At 46.7% G+C, this 17,731-nt stretch overlaps 1 protein-coding gene across 1 annotated transcript in view; it reads right to left on the bottom strand.

Annotated features, from left to right (window-relative positions):
• Window positions 1–16,401, bottom strand: part of ARID1A (AT-rich interaction domain 1A) — a 75,682-nt gene extending 59,281 nt beyond the window's left edge. The window contains exon 1 of the mRNA XM_032802982.2: window positions 15,684–16,401. Coding sequence (XP_032658873.2) covers window positions 15,684–16,310 — 627 coding nt within the window. The 5' untranslated portion in view covers window positions 16,311–16,401. The remainder of the gene's footprint in view (window positions 1–15,683) is intronic.
• Window positions 16,402–17,731: the final 1,330 nt, after the last annotated feature.

Raw genomic sequence — 17,731 nt, 5'->3', positions numbered from 1 at the left:
TTTTCTGTAACCTACAGCAATTACATGTAGATGGATGCAGAGATTGGTCTACCAGAAAATAGTCACATGTTATTAAAATAAGCTGCATTGCAAGGGATATAACAAAAAAGATTTACTGTGCATCTACTGGTTCAGGACAGGAGTGAGAAGGGCACTTCCTTGTTTGAAAGCTAAGTTAGTGCTTGTAAAGATGCCAGACAGACCCAGCCTTGCTAATTCTAGTTGTGTGAATCAAGGCATCTACCATACAGGCAGCATGAGGCACAACTAGTGGAGGTAAAAGCTCCTCTCTCTAACCCAACTGAGCACTTTGTTACAGAGACAAATACCCCTGCCTGAAGGCGCTGAACAAGCAAAACCATGGTGCCCCCATCCAGGTAACAAAAGCAACTACATTTTTTTCTATTTTTGCACATTCATTAAGTTTTTCTACTGTGCCAGTATAGGTTTAAATCCAAGACATTTCAAAACAGTTAGAAGGTGATCAGATAATCCTGCCCAACAGAACTGCAGTTTGTGGACTAGGGAGAAAAAAAAAAAAATAATCAGAAACTAAGTCTAGTCATAGTGCTCTCAACAATGCTTGCTACACAGGATAAAGGGCCATGTGCTGTGCATGTCTGACTTATACCATGCCCAGACACATGAACTGGCTGACCAACAGGTAGGTTCCTTCTTCCACCGCCCACTCTCTTATCTAGAAATGGATATAGGGTGGTTCACAGTACAAAACACCAGAAATTTAGAAGCAGTTATATGATGTTGACATGCCATGGGTAGATGCCAACTTCTGTACATAAATTAGGATGGTCAGTCAGTGCAGGAGCCCAACAAAAAGCTTTATGGAACAGCAACAACCACCAATCAACCCGTTATCACATTCTCCTTATAGGTCTTGGTGTAAAAAGTCAGACTGACCATTGGTATTTAGATAGTAACTCCCACTTCACTATACAATCACCTCAGCCAACATCTGTCTGCACTGGAGTGGCTTGTGCAAGTTATTTCCTGTCAAACCCATCATATATCCATATACAATGACTAGCTAACCCCCCTCTTTCCTCTTCCCCCCCGCCCCCCCCCCACTAACTACAGTCACCCTACACACAGGCCGGCCTCCAAAAGCCTCCTGTGGACTTTTTCAGAAACTTCAGCCAAGCAACACTATTCAGGTCCACCAAAAAGTCTGCTTCCATGAACTTCTCCAGCTGAGTGAGAGACACTCCCAAGAAACACATAACAGAAAGTCTGCCACAGTACTTCTCTTCCCAAGATGGGAAGAAAAAAAAGGAAAAATAAAAACAAAAACTTCCTTTGTAGATTGTAAAGCAGGCTCCACATTTCACCAATACACTATTCGCTCCACAGAAATGAACTTGAGGCTGGTACCGTCCTCGGCATGATTATTACTTCATAGCATTTTGGTAGCAGACCCACTTACATACTTAAAGAGGTAGAAGTGCACATGTTGATCACGTCCAGTAACAAGTCATGAAAATAACTCCCTGAAACAAGTTGGTGGGAGGATAAATAAAAGGGAAAATAGTCTTTTCAGTTGCAGCATGGCTATCTTCCAGATACCAGTGTTACTCAGTGACGCAAATTAGAACAGCTGAGCAGTCCAAGCCATGCAGATCATTCCAAGACAGTATTCTCAATAAGCATCAGTAAAACTTCCAAACGGCTTCAAAGCTGACTAATAAGTCTATTCAGACAACTGTAGCCAGCAATGAACTTTCAGTCCCCATTAACTATCTGGTTCCCTAAAACCCTGCTCTTCATCCCAAATGAGCAATACAGACTCCAGACACAGCAGGACATCCTCAGCTACCAAACAGTGCTGGCATTCAATCTGTGCTCTAAAACATTAGGCTTGAGGGAAGTCCCTGCAACAGAGAATTCTTCAGGATTCACTTTCCAAAGCAAAGTTTGTTTCATTAATTCACGGAGCCCTTTACACATGGAAAGATGGCAGGGCCCAATTTCTGTCAGATTCTCAGATACGTCACCTTTTCTTTCTGTAGAGATCTTTTTCTGTGGTAGGCCTGGTTGCAACGCAAGGTACATATAAGACGGACCCAAAATCAAACAAAGAATGCAGCTTGAGGTCTTTGTAACAAATAACTACTTTCCAGCATTTATAACCAGGTAACTGTTTGCATCCAAAAGCTGCACTCACGTCTACACTAGTGAGAAAAGAGGCGGCTGGGGAAGGAAAGACACTGGGTGGGCAAGAGCTGCACCCAAGCCTTTGCTGTCAGAGAGTAGCAAGGACACTCCAGTACAGCCTTAAAGCCAATATGTTACTCTTGGCAAGCCCTATGTGAATCCCAATCCTATAGAGAGAGGCATCCTAGCGTAGGTCCTAAATACAAAACTAGATATGTACTTTTCATAAGCTTTAAATGCCAGGTTACAGCAATCCTGAAACCTAAATTGTGATGAGCCTCCTTTAGTCTTCTTGGTCTTTCCTTCTGCCTGTGAGCTTCTACCTTCACATCAGCCCAGGCATTAAATTAACTGTTTTTAAAGCAAAGTTAGCAACCCTGCAAGTTGTTTAACAAGTTAAAAAGGAGAGCGAGTGTGAGCTAGCTGCTGGCGAGCAGATGCAAAATTAATTACTGCGCCAATGCCAGGGGGAGAGGAGGAACAGCCAACGCGGCAAACTCTTCACTGGTTTCACGAACAGGTATAACAAGAAACCATAAGGCAACAAATGAAAAAGGAAAGACATGACTATTACACCTTTTCAGAAGTAGTCGCTCAACAGTGAAGTGCTACGTGCAGCATAATCAGCAGATTCAAACCTAACACTGATATTTGTGCACCATTCAGAATACTACAGCTGAAAAAAAACAATGCACTTTAAAAGATGCTACCCCCACCCCCTCCCATCAATAAGCCATGAAGGTAACATTTTGTGTATCAGATTTCCTGGTACCCTGTCTGATGGGTCTTATTAGAATCAAGTTTTCTTCCCCTTTCCTTCCCTGAAAGTTGCATTAGGACAACGTTTTGTGCTCTACTTCAGAGTCAGGGAATTGGGAGAAGATGAGTGTTAAGGGCTGATGTGGGTAGCTGGAGGGCTGAATAGGAGCACTCATCTGCTCTAGTATATTTTATAAGGCAGTAATATTACTTCCCTTGATTTTAAGAACTTCCACACCAAATGCGCACATGGTTTTTCAGCAGAAGTTTTTCCTTTAGCGAGGAGCAGTCAAGTCACCTCTGAGTGGAAAGAACAAGTTTCTTCATCTCCAACACACCACAAGAACTAAGAGGCAGGGTTTGCAGAGATATTTTGGGAATATCTTTAGAGTACAGACAAGTTAGTAATCCAGGATGGATCTACTGCAACCATTTCCATTCGCTTATCCCTGACTACTGGAAGACCATCTTAGGTCAAGTGTTTTACTAGTTTTTCCTTCCTCCAGCGCATTAATTGCAGGAGTGCCTTTTAAACAAATGATTATTCTTATTACATTGCTATTGTTCACCAACATGCATCAACAATACACTCAGGTTGAGCGTGCTGCAGCCATCAGCTGGAGATGTTTAATGTTTTTATGTATTGCAAACACATCCTATTCCAGGAAAATTAAGGCCTTCCATCGGAAGTGCCAAACACAATTAGAATAGGAGCATGAAGGAAAAAAACTGGCATGTTCCATAGAACAGTAACTTCCTAGAAACCAGACTGGCATACTATCAAGATGTAATCCCATTCCTAGAGAGGGCAGATAGCTACTGGTTAGGGCACTAGCATGGATTTGGGAGATCTGGCCTCAAATCCCTGCTCTGCCACAGACTTTCTGTGAGATCCTAATCATGTCCCTTATACTCTCTGTGCCTCAGTTCCCTATCTGTAAAGTGGGGGCCATAGGATTTCCAAACCTCACAGGGGTAAGGAGGATAAATACATGACAGATTGTGTGGTGCTCAGATACTACCGTAAGGGGGAACAGAGGGGACAATGACATACAAGTACCCAAGATAGGTTCCCATCCCATACAGTCACAAGTTACAATAGCTGGCTGTATCTATTACACATGCATAATTAATAGGCCTGGGCCTTTTTCCAAGCGTTATGAATGGGTACAAGAATCACCAATCCTACATGGAACAGTTGAACGGACAAAAAAAAATTTACATACATATAAAGCCACCAATCTAGAGTGTATAGTTTGTCACATGTGCAGTCAAGCACAGTTAAAGAACTATCTACAGATGTGCAGGCCTAGCTAACGCACCAGCCTCGAATGCAGGGCTTTGCGCATGTTTGATAACAGTACCCAAGTAACCAAAAATGTTACAAGTTAAAAAAAATAATAAATACAAAAATCAACTACTTTCAGCAATTCAGCCATTTAAATGTTTCTTTTGAAGAAGGGAAGTTAGCACATTTGAGGAAGACCTAGCTAGCTTGCTACTAAAGTTTAATTATTTACACCAAGTTAATAAATACCAGATACTCCTTCTAAATCTGCACAGGGTGCATAGTCCTATAGTTGCTGGACTTTAAATCCACTGCTTGATAGTCATGGAGAGCAAGACATGAAACCTGAGCACAGGAAGGAACCCACGCAGCAAGAGAACACTGTGTATGCAGTATAGGCCTGTTCAGTCCTGGGATCCTGGAACAAGTTCAGATGTTACAACAAGAATAGTCAAGTTCCTTCAGCACAATCCCAAGTGAGCATTAAGAGAAAAAAAAAAAAAAAAAACAGTGTTCACAATTTGTTAACTGGCAGGTTCTCCTCAACAGACCAAAAGAGAGCTATGCAGCCAGCTACAGGGGACATCATACCAAAAAGTCACTTCCTCATTTGGGAAAGACTACAGGATTCATTTCCTCCTCTCACTAGATATGATAGAAGCAAGCAGCCCTAGCTCCATTTTAGTATTCTCAGGGCAGGTCTACACTACAGGGCTAAGTGGACATAGGTTACGGAACTCCAGCGACGTGACTAACATAGCTGCAGTCAACATACCTTAGGTTGACTTCTGCGGTGCCTACACCACGCTGGATCAACAGGAGAAACTCTCCCGTCGACTTTCCTTATACTTCTCATTCCAGTGGAGTACCAGAGTCGACAGGAAAGCGATCCGCGGTTGATTTAGCAGGTCTTCACTAGACCCGCTAAATCGACCCCCAGCGGATCGATCACCAAGCATCGATCCCCGGGAAGCGGGGACAAGCCCTCAGTATTAGCCTGAAGAGAGAAACCTAAGTTCAATGTCAGATTTTAGAGTGTTTCAATAATATGCAGCAGGAAATAGGGATGACACACAGTTCTTTTCGCCCAGATGGGGAGCTCCATCCTCCCTTATAATCACATGAACCTGGCTCTCCCAAGCTCCACAGCAGAATTTGGAGCCCACAAACAAGGAGAAACAGGCTACTTTAGTCTACGTACAAACTGAGGCAATTTCTATATTTTATGATAACTGAAGAGATGGTTCTAAACATTCATATCACCAAAGAGGCCAGGATCATTCCTCCAATCCCATAACAAAAAAAACCACAAAAACAAAAAACCACGTTCCCAAGGAATCTTCCACGTCCTGGTAGGAAACCCAATAATTCAGGCTGCTAAAAAAAATTTAAAAAAAAAAAAAAAAATTTGTTGGCCCCGATTTTGTTGTGGAAATTGCACGTGCATGCACGCGTGCACACACACCCCAATTTAGTTGTTGCAAATGTGAGAGGCACTGCGACTTGGTGCACAGGGTCACACCACAACACTCAAATTTGGCCCAGCCATCCCTCCGTCATCCTTGCCTTTGAGAACCACGTGGGGGACACAATTTCTTTTCTGTGCTGCTGCCCTTCTTTGGGAGACAGCCTACTTGCCTTGGAAGAAGGTGCTAGAGCTTTCCTGCGGATATGCACACAGAGCTGGTGCTCGTTGTGTGGATACCCAGAGGGGTCTTCATTCCTCATCAGCAAAATGGTTGAGGGGAAGCCTAAGACTAGACTCGTAGGGCAGCGTCAGCTTATTGCCACACTGGTGTCTGACTGCGCTAAAACCACAACTTTAACAAAAGCATGGCCACAACTTTTCAGCCAACCCTTCCCCAACCCCAAATTCAAGATTTTCTTACCAGCCTTACCCATTATCTCATCCTACTTCATGGGGCCCTGAATCCCTCTAAGGGCTTGTCTACACATGGATAGTTATAGCAGCACAAAAATCTATCTAGAAGCCGATCAAAGTTAAAGCAGTGCAACCCCTTAACGTGGACAGATGAACTGACTGTATAAATATATACACCAGGGTTGTACCACTAATTAAATCTGTATAAAAATAATACTCCTGATGTAATGTTTAGGTTAGTACATACAACAGTTTAGACCACACCTAAGTAGGAAGGATTAGATAGGACTTCCTTTAAAAACAGAGGGGATGCTACTGAATTCTCCCATTGGCTCTAGAAGCTGGAACTCAAACCTGCACCTAGGACCATTGTTCCAGGGCGCAACAGAGAACTGTCCCAGGGACTGAATTTCAGCTCCATTGCTATCTACCCATTCAAGTACTGCTGAGGTGATCCTAAACTCTCCGCAATGTGAAAGTTACGCGCTCAAGTTAGGTTGCACGTGCAGCTTAAGTTTTGTCCCCACATGTGTACCTATCCTTATTTCTTCCCACAGGACTCTTGCCTCATTCCGTGCCTGCGATGAGTCAAGATTGTGATATAGACGAGGCTGCGTGTAGGCATCCTGCCTTATTTGTTGCAAGAGACAGAAGGCGTATAACAAATGAGGCAGAAGACTACAGGAAGAAAGAGGTATGGTCTTATGGTTAAGACAGGTGGAATGTCACACCCCAGAGGAATTCTCTTCTGTATTTGCCTTTGCAACATTTTTCCTATGAGATGCCAAATAAGTCACTAAACCAAAATGTTGGCGGCGGCACTAGTTGTATAGGCCTCATTTCTGGGGGTCCCAATATGAGACACCCAGGGCCTAACATGCAGAAGTTTTAAGCACTGAACTGCAACTGAAGTCAACAGGAGTCATGGACATTCAGCACCAAGGCCTAGAGGAACATGCTGACGGTTGGGAGTCAGGTGATCCCAATTCTCCTCTTCCGTGGGGAGGAGGGTGAGAGAGAAAAAAATGGCTCAGGGAGTTCCCCTCTCCTCCCGGCTCTCCCACTGAATACATGAAGGTGAGATAGAGCCGTGTCCTGTGTCCATCTTTTTAGAAATGTGTGCAATTCTTTTGGCAGACTACCGAAGTTGTGCTGACACCACATGGGAAGTGGAGATTTTCAGGTTTTCCCTCAGACAAACCCATATGACATTTCACAGAACAAAGAAAAGGCACTTTTTTGGCCACAGGTCTCTTCTTGTCAAATTCCAACAGCCTGCTATGAAGTCATGAGATTATTTTATAATGAAAGTGTTAGGAAAGCCAATAGGGAACATTTTAAGATCTGCACAATATACTGCCTTAGTACTAACTTGCAATTCAGAGGGTTGGTCTAATACTACAAACTTATGTTGGCATAACTAGGTCTCTTAGGGATGTGGATTTTCCATGCCCCTCAGCAATGCAGTTACACCAACCCAACCGCCAGTGTAGACAGCGCTATGTTGATAGGAGGGCTTCTTCCATCAACAAAAGTTACTGCCTCTTGGAGAGATGGAGTATTTATGCTAACGGGAAACAGTCTAGACGTAGAAGGTATAGACAAACTCACAGTTTGTACCAGCTCAGAACAGTCAGAGTTGTCAATAGTTATAGTTACCAACTTTTGGAGAGACTGACTGGCAACTTCATTTCTGGTCTTTGAGAATACTCCAATCACAATAGTTATGTTGTGGGAAGATCAACATATTGGTTACTGCACATGAAACTGGAAAAACCTGTTACTCCATCATAACCACTAATGTTTTACTTCTACACACAGGTTTCTTATATGACAGTTTAAGAAAAAAAGCCACCCTCCCACTAGGAATGAGGAGGCGGGGGGACAGAAAGGGTACAAATCACCTTGTTATTCATCTCCCCCCCCACAGCCCCCAAAAAGGAGATGGCACTGGAACCCCAGCTTCCATCTGCAATATCATTTTACTCTGGAGTATCTAAAACAAGGAATTATTTGTGCAAGAACTATGACATAGCTTTTATTATCATTTACCTACCATTACACAGCATCTTATACATTTCACTACAGAAAGTTCACATGTACATATTGACAACTCAGCAAATATTTAAACAATGCTCAGAGACATTCCAGAAAGGGGGACACACACACACACACAATGCCAAACTTGCAAATGCCTCTTCCTCACTTCTGAGCTATGACAAGAACTAGAAGTGCAGGTGTATATAGAAGAGAAGAAATATGAACTCCTCTCCGATACCTATTGCATATTTACACCACAGTTAGATCACTACAGGAACAAGGAAAGTATGCACATGAGATCAACCCTGAAAGAAGCGGCTGTTCCTGTTCTAGCCCTTACCAAAGCTACTCTGTCATTCTGCAAACCACCTACAGCTGGTTGGGCACTGTGTTTCTTTAGACACAGAGCACCATAAAAAGCTGTGGGTGTTTTTTTAAAAATTATATAAAAAAAATCCCATATTAAATGGACCAAAGGCCTTGTGATTAAGGTATAGGTCTGGGAGTCGGAAGACCTAGCTTCTATTCTCAGCTCTGTTACAGACTTGCTGCATCACCTTGGCAAGTCACTTAACCTCTGTGCCACAGCTTCCCCCTTCTGTAAAAGGATTACCACCATCAGAGTGCAAGACTGGAACGGAAAGATGTGTGCTCTGGTGGCAAGCTTTCCCTAGGAAGTAGTGGACTGCCCCAGACTACCAACTTCAACAGAATTTCAGCTTTTAAAAAGAAATTTAAGTTTATACCCATAATACTGTAAAGATTACATTCAGTTCATGTGTGGAAGTCTTCCTGAGCCTGCAGAAAACAGCTCCAATCTCTTTGCAGCTGCTCAGTTTGCCCAAGTCAAAAGGGCACGAAACTAAAAAGGACAGTCAATTTCTCTATTGTCATCCAGGCAGGTGGACAGCAGAAAAATTGACAAGACCTGTGTCGGTTCCACTCACCTTCCCAAATAGCAACAGGGAACAGTAACTTCCACCCTCCCATCTTTCACCTCTAGCTGGTAGGTTTAAGACTTTGGCTAGCAAGTGACTGGTACATTTTCCTCAATCCATGTGCATTTCCCCTTTATACATAAGGGGCTGCCCCAAGAAGTTTTCAATGAATTTTTTTTTTTTAAATTGACTAATTTCAAAAAAATTAAGTTTGACATAGCACCTTTTAGAGAGCATGCACTGATTAAGTTAAGTTCCTGTTTGTTTTTTTTGAAAAACGGGCGGGGGGGGGAGAGAAGAAGCTATTGTACTCCCCTGCTGATGTTTATAAGGGTCTTTGCAGGAGGGGCTGTGGGTGGGTCTAGCAGCAATATCAAAACACTGTCAGGCCCACCCCTCTTCTCCTTCACTTTGCACATGCCTGCCCCTTCCGTTTTAGCTTTACTACTGAAACTACTGTCATGCAGGTGAACTCCCCAGAGCAGTGCATGAGACAGCAAATGCAACTGAGCACGCCAATAAACTGCCCATATACAAGTGCCATCAACTATACCAAGTAAACAAACCGGGGACGAAAGATACCTTTTCTCCTGTAACGTTCCAATAACAGTGGTTGTAGATATTACCTGTAAGATCAGCAGGTACAGATTCTTCAGGCGGAAAGGGAATTTCCAAGTTGGTGTCCCTTTAAGCACAATAGCAAAGACACTGGTGGAGAAGCAGTAGGTGTTGTAACACCAAGACAGCATGGGGGCCTGTATTATTTCATGCTCCCTTTTAAGTTTTCATTTGTTTTTAAGAAAAGCCGCTGGGTTGTTTGTTGCAAAGCATGCATGTTAATGCCCATGGAAGGTTGATAGATATTTACTAATGATATCCTCAGATAAAAGTTGCTATATCAGCCCGAAGTATCCTTGGAAGCTTAGTATCTTCATGATTGAAAAAGGCAGAGATATTCGAAAATACTCGTTTAAAAAAAAAAAACAAAAAAGAACATTCTTCCCACATCCCTGCAACCTCCTACCATGATGGGAGAGAGATCTGGTACGTATTTTTCTAGAGTATTATTGAAAAAACATTCACCATACCAGCATTACGGCCTAATGTTTTAACTAGTCAAGTGGAAAGACAATGGAACTAGACTGACAGTGATAGGAAACCCTTTGCCGAAGATTTTGTTTAAAAAAAAAAAAGTTAATAACGTGACACCTGCCCCTGCCCCCACTCTACTCCCATCCCAAACTCCAGAGGGCACATTCTATTAGTATCTTGGCAGTAACAGCCGCACCATAAGAATTACCACACACAAAAAGGTGATCTCACTACCCCCATGCAGAGTAATAAGTAAGCACTTATGTAATGCCCTTCACTTGTAGACCTCAGCATATTTTATTAAGGTAGGCAAGCATTATTAAACCCACATCAGCTAAGTAACGAAGGCACAGAGTGATTACGCGAATTGTCCAAGGTTATACAGCGTGAGTCAGTGAAAGAGCAGGGAACAAAACCAAACCCTAATTCTGACTCCCATTTGGTTGTCCCATCCACCAGATTATGCTTAAAATATCTGGAGATATACCTATCTCAGAGAACTGGAAGGGACCCTGAAAGGTCATCAAGTCCAGCCCCCTGCCTTCAGTAGCAGGACTGAGTAATAATTTTGCCCCAGATCCCTAAGTGGCTCTATCAAGGACTGAACTCACAACCCTGAGTTTAGCAGGCCAATGCCCAAACCACTGAGCTATCCCTCCCCAGTAGATGCCATTAGTTCATTGGGGCCTCAAAGCATATCCTGAAACACCAGCCTCCTAAAAACACTTGCACAAAATATTTAAACAGAACGGAGAGGCTAAGGCCTTGTCCACACTAGACCAGTTTAACTAAAATCCATTTAAAAGTTAATCTGGCTAAACTGGTTGAACGTTAAGTGTCTACCTTAGGGGCTTGCAACATTTTAAGAAGTTTTACATTAGGGGCTTACACTAATTTAACTAAGTCAATTTTAAAAATCAACTGAATGAAACCAGTGTACTTTTCTAGTAGAGACAAGGTCTGAAAGTCATTCACAGGCAAGGCTCACATCACAAAAGAATGCCACCTCTTTTGTTGTAGAGAACTAATGTTTACTAGACCTTAAGGGCAATACAAGACCTGCCAACAATGCAATACTAAGCAAGGAAAAACCCTAAGATAAAAGTGAACAGGAGCCAGGGCTCAATTTCAGATTCCAAGATATCACAGCTCACTGGCACTAAATGGCTCTGTGCTGCCAATTCAGTTTGAAAACCATGTTTTTAACAACATGTTCATGCTTCAGTTGCTACTAAAGTTGAGATTTAAAGTCAACAACTCAGCCCTGAGATTTTTTTATTATTATTAGCATGTAATTGTTTTTAAACCAAGTTCCCTGAACATGTAATAAATGTCTCTGGATGCCAGTACACCTATAAGGAGGTTACTCAACATGTGAACCTTTAATACAGTCCAAAGACATCTCCCATTACAGGAGATGCCTTTTACTGTAGTTAGTGTTGTACCAAAACAAATACCCATCTATCTGCTCATTAGAGGAGTTTCTTCCTGCAGGCAGTTTTCTTGAGGATCATTCCACTCCTCCACCCCACCCAAAGTCCTAATCCACTACCAAAACCAGCCATACACTACAGAAAAAAAGGTTAGTGTTTATCTTTTCATTTTATTAAGAGTTCTAGAAGTCCTGCATGTGAGATGACCCAGATTTCCTGCCAGTCATTCCCATAGACCTCCAGGATCTTCTAGATTCACTTGCTCTGTAAAACAAGTCTTCTAATCTCAATCCAACTCCGCATTTCCAAACTAAAATGGTCGTAAGAATGAACAGAGTCCCCATCTGCCCCATCCATACAGATACAGAATGTCCTGGTATTCACAGCTCCGCCCTGGATCAGCTGTGCATTCTTAAAAGTGACCTATCTGCAAAAGTTTTTGCTGTCTAAACTGTGCACAAGTGAGCAGCTATTCTTAACCTCTTATAGCAAAGGGTCTTTCAAATCAAGGTTTTACATTAAAAAAAGTGAAGTAACTCCTAAAGCAAGAGATGGATAAAAGGGTCTGTACCTCCACATCATTCATAGGTCATCCTGATCTTAGAGAATGACATTTATGCTCTTTCCTCCCTCACACACCGCCAAGAAACCTAAACATTTTTCCGTTCTGGATGACTATATGAAGGGAGACAACTATAGACATTCACCCAAACTCCCTTCCCTTAATCTGGAAGTAGAGGTGGGGAGGGAGGGGACACACCATTCTCTCTCCCCACCCCCTCTCCAATCTCATCCCGCTGAAATTTCTCAGGTAAAAAGTTACTTGATAAGCACCAATTGGCTCACCACTGTTCAAGACAATAATGAGATTGAAAGCATTTAGTTTAATCCGATCTAAGAAACAAAACAGGATACACTGTGAGGAGGTTATAACATAGTTTGGGGGGTTTATTATTAATCTTACTTCTTGTGGGCAACAGAGAAAACGCGTGGAAACCTATTCCACAATGCCAGGCAACAGGTTTTTCACAACGTGAAAAGGGATTGTGCGCGTTTATGTCTGATATTCCTTGGCACATAGAACTTTTTAATAGAGGCCATTTGTGCTGTCTAAAAGTCACTTTCACTCCCAAAACACCAAACATATAGTCACTAAATTTGAGTTGATGGAACTAGAAGGCTCACACATATTAAACTAGGATTTCTCAAACAGGGGTCACCGCTTGTTTAGGGAAAGCCCCTGGCAGGCCAGGCCAGTGTGTTTACCTGCCCCATCTGCAAGTCCGGCCAATCACTGCTCCCACTGGCCATGGATCACTGCTTCGGGCCAATGGGAGCTGCTGGAAGCCCCTTCCAGCAGCTCCCACTGGCCCAGAGCAGCGCTTCCAGCAGCTCCCATTGGCCCAGAGCAGCGATCCACTGCCAGCATGAGCTGCAGTCGGCTGGACCTGCAGATGGGGCAAGTAAACACACCAGCCCGGCCGGCCGGCCCGCCAGGGGCTTTCCCTATACAAGCGGTGACTCCTGTTCGAGAAACCCTGTATTTAACTGAATGCCTGGAGTATTAATTACAACCAGACCAGACTTTCACCATTCAGCGGACATAGAGGCTGGGGGGAAGAAGGGAGGATTGTTTTTTAAACTAAGTTTTTGAAAGTTTCTATCACAGAATCACAACCATGCCATTCATAATCCAAATAGGTCTATAAGACAGATTTTTACTCCAGTGCAAACAAACAGTTTAATCTTGGGCTGTGGTTTAGTGCCCATCGAATCCAGGTTGAATTTTGTGTTTTGTAAAAAATATTTCCTCAGTAGGGCACCAGTTGACATGACACATTTATGCAACTTTCTTGCAAATACATAGGGCTGTATTGCCCAGTAACTCAAATGTTTATCCAGAATAGTTACTACAAAGTTGCATATGGACAATGTGGTGACCACAGCAGTGATAAGAGCCACTCTCCTAGAAAACACACTATTTCAATCTAACAGAGAACACACAGTTAAGCTGAAGCAGACATCGCTATCAGTTATAAAGGAACAAAACTTACACTAAGTTTTCAGAGCCACAGAAGAGAATGATTGAGCAAGAAGGGAAAAAACTCTGGAGCTGCATGTCACACTCCAGAGTATCGAACGTCTGTGACCCAGGGCTAGCAATGAGAACAGGCAGGGTATGGGCAGAGAAGTCTGTCAGTCCTGCACAAGGCCATTACACATTCAGATCTAAGACATGTAAACACAGCGCAAGAGATTATCTGCAAACTCTGATTAAGAACAGAATGTTAGCATCACTGTCCCAATACCCAAAATGTCTGACTTACATATAGCTGAAAGTGCTATAGCACATTTGCATTGCTGGCATTAATTATATTTCCAGCAAATTAACAACAAAAAATATTCATTTATAGACTCTTTTACCCTGCTCCCACTTCTCTCCAAAAAGTAGGAATTTACAATAGTCAGGCCCAATAGTTCCAGGCATTTGATGTTTAATATCACTATAATAAAAAGTTGTTCCTTCTGAACTTAAGTAAAATTAATATAGTGATTTTTAAAAAATCTCTTGAAACATAGGTAAGGAGTTAGGCCAGGCCGGTACTTTAAGAGAAAACTCAATATGAAAAAGTGTTAATTGGTAATTCACCATTTCTAGTGCTGCAACTACAAATGCTTTTTAAAAGGTTTCTAACATACCCCATAAAAGCCCCACATTCACTATCTGATAACGAACCCAGCCAAGCCATTTCATTTCTAAAATGGGTCATAATTAGTCAGGAATAAATGCATCCTTAGATTCCATCAAAGAAATCCTTTATACCAATGGGAAAGTCACATAACCAAAACAAACAGCACGCTCATTGTACAGAGAGCCCCTGCTACTCTTCTGACAACACAGAATCTATTCCAGGCTGTATAAAACGTAACAAGCAAAATAAATGTAAAGTACAAACAAAATGCCACTGGCCTCCTCTTTTGTTTCAGGCACAATACAACAAGGGCAGCCTGTCTGGAACTCTGCTCCTGCTGATACAGTATTGCTACTGAACTTCCTCAAGGTCACAGCCAATTTCGGCTGTGGAATAAAGAGGCAGATAGTGGCACTGATGGTTTGGGTTATGGCTGGCAGAAAAGCAAAGTGTAAAAGTTTATGAGCTCATCAGGATTGTTGTGCCATTACATCAGAGGCAATTATAAATGGCCAAGAGGAGGAGATGGGGAGCCAATCAGATCACAGATAGGATGTCAACCTAAGACCAACTGTCTCCTGGCTTTGACAGAAGGATTTTACCTCCATAATTCAAATCCCAAACCAAAGCAATCTGCACTTACTACTCCAATCACTGAACTGTTTACCAGCACTTCCAGGGAAAGGCCCAGGCCACTGGGCTAACCAACAGACTGCTCAGGAAAATGGCCACAGCTAACCCGGGCAAGCTGCAGCTGCCCAAAACAGGTCACTTCCCACCTTCCTACCCCCAGGAAGTGCAAAGGCCCGTCACTTGGAGCAAGAAGAGGGAGGAAGAGTGTAATGGGGGCAAATGTCTAAGTGCTGCTCTGCAGAGCTCCCACTACCTCTACTGATGACACCCCTTCCCTAGCCGAACAACGAGGGGCTCAGCTACCCCCCTCCACCCCATGCACACACGCACCATAGTGCCAGGCCCTTCCTCCACCCAGGGGCTCCCTCCATCTCCCCCCTAGAGCCCCCAAGGCAGGCAGGGGAAGTGGGAAAGAGAAGGCACCCCTCTGGAAGCCTCGCACAAAGGCTGGAAAGGGAGGAAGGGAAGGCAGAGAGGCAGCCATTTTAGAGAGAGAAAGACACAGACAATGGCAGCTCCCCAGCAGTGTGGGTCCAAGTGGGGGAAGGAACCCGTAGGAAATTCGCCCACCTCGTCACTCCCCCTTCATCGCCCCACATGCCCTCATCCCTGCCCCCTATGTGTGCCCCTTTTCCCTTCCCCCCCATTGTCCCCGGCCCCCTCAGCCGCCCCACGTGCGCCCAGCCCCTGCCCCTAACCTCAGCCCAGGTCCCCGGCCCCTGCCCCCAGACGCAGCCCCCCATGCCAAGCTCTCACCTGCTGGGTCCTAGCGAGCGGCTGTCCCCCTCCAGCGCTGCTGCTCCCGGGGCTCATGGGCGCATGGTGGCTCCTTTGTTGGCCCCCTCCTGTGGCCGTGGCCCAGGCCTGGCTGTTGCCCCCGCCGTACTGGGAGGCCATGTCCGCGGCCGGGCCCTTGGCGGCGGCTCCCCCGTCCTGGGGCCCGCTGCTGTAGTCGCCCCCGGGGTAGCCCTGGTAGCCACGGGCTGAGCTGGGGGAAGTAAGCAGCTGGTTGAGGGTGGGGGTAGCGGTGGGCTGCGGGGTGGCGCCCCCTCCTCCTGCTGCCCCGCCGGCGGCCGAGGGCCCCATGGCCCCGAAGCGCTGCTGCTGGAAGGCGACGACGGCGGCGGGGGATTTGGTCCCGGCGGCCGCTTGCGCGGGGCTCTGCGTGCTGCCCCGGGGGGAGCTCAGGGCGTAGGCCTGGGGGGGAGGCGGGTAGGCGCCGGCGCTGCGCCCGGCTGCCGCCGGGTAGTAAGAGTTGTACTGGTGGTTGGGGAAGCCGTGCTCGGAGCCGCCGTGCGAGTTCTGGGGAGGGGGCGGCCCCGGGGGGGGCCCTGCCGGTCCCGGGTAGGGCTGCTCCAGGCCCCCGCTCTGCAGCGCTGCCATGCCAGTGCTTTGTTGTCCGCCATGTTGGTGGAAGGCAGCCGCGGCAGCGGCGGCGACGGCAGCAGCCTGGGCTCCCCGGCCGTAGGGCTGCCCGAAGCCGTAGGCTGGCGGGGGCAAGGCGGCCGGGTGGGAAGGCGGAGGCTGCTGCGGCGGCGCCCCACCCCCGTCGCTGCTGCCCCCGCCGCCACGGGGCGGCTCGGGGAGTGTATTAGTTCCGAGGTGGGCGGCGACAGCGGGGGCCTGGGCGCCGGCTGTTCCCATTCGGCCTTCAGGTCGGGCTCGCCCCGGCGTCCCTCGTCTTTGCTTCGGCCCCGTTGCAGTCCTTCCTGGGGGGCCCTCGCTCTCCGCGACTGCTTCTCGCTGCAGGCGGCTCCGCCACCGCCTCGCCCCCGCTCCTCGGGGGGGATCAGTCCCGCTGCTAGCGCCTTCGCTTATCTTATCGCTGGGCGGGGGAGCGCCCAGGTGCTGGGGCGGCTGGGGAGCGACCTGAGAGCCATATCCACCTCCCCACAGGCCGACCCCTGTCCCCGAGCTGCTCCCCTGCCTGGCCGGCCGGCGGGAGGCTTCGCTGCTCTGCTGCTCCCCGCTCAGGCGGCGGCGGGCTCTTCAGGGCAGCGGGGGCTCATTCCCCCCCGGCCTGGCTGGCGAGGCGGGGAGGGCTCCGCTGGGCTGGGCTCCCCGGGGCCTGGCCCCGCTGTGCTCCTCGGTTGCAGCCGGCGGAGAAAGGGGAGGAGGGATCGGGGGAGAGGAGGAGGGGAGGGACCCGGGACGGGGCTCCCAGCGTGGGAGAGGCAGGAGGGAGGGGGATACGGCGGGCGAGCGGACCCCGTCCCTGGAGCCGGGCGGTGCGACGGTGTGGCCGGACTAGCCGAGCCGAGCAGCAGCTCCCGACTCTCGTCTGCCGAGTCCTGCTCACTCCGACACGAGGCTCAGCACTGCCATTTTACCCAGCGCCGCGGCGGCCTGCCAAACCCGGAGCGGAGCCCGGCCCGGACTGGAGCCTCCCCCCTTCACAAAGGAGGAGCAGGCAGGCCCCGGACTCTTGCAACTCCGTAAGGCTGAGGCCGCTGCCGCACGCAAAACCCGCAGCGGATCCCGCGGAGCCGAGCCCAACCTTCCGCCACAAAAGGAAGCTCCCCTGCTGCGAAACACGGAGCGGATTTCAGCCTTGGCGAAGCGGACTGCTACAGGTTCGCTCTTAAGAAGACCCGCACCAGAGTGTTCCTCTGCACTACTGCCCGGCGCATAAAAAGATACCTGCAACCACCAGAAGCTGGTATCCATCCCTGCTAAAGGAGAACAAGTAGAAGTTTACTAAGCACAGGTCTGGGAGTCAGGACTCCTGGGGTCTATTCTAACTGTGGAAGGCAGGAGTGCTGGGTTTGCTCCCAGAACTGGGATGTTATGCTGGCCACAGGACC

Source organism: Chelonoidis abingdonii, chromosome 25 (genome assembly GCF_003597395.2).
Source record: "Chelonoidis abingdonii isolate Lonesome George chromosome 25, CheloAbing_2.0, whole genome shotgun sequence".
Taxonomy (NCBI): Eukaryota; Metazoa; Chordata; order Testudines; family Testudinidae; genus Chelonoidis; species Chelonoidis abingdonii.
The sequence above is the reverse complement of the archived record's forward strand: the minus strand, read 5'-3'. Positions and strand labels throughout refer to the sequence as shown.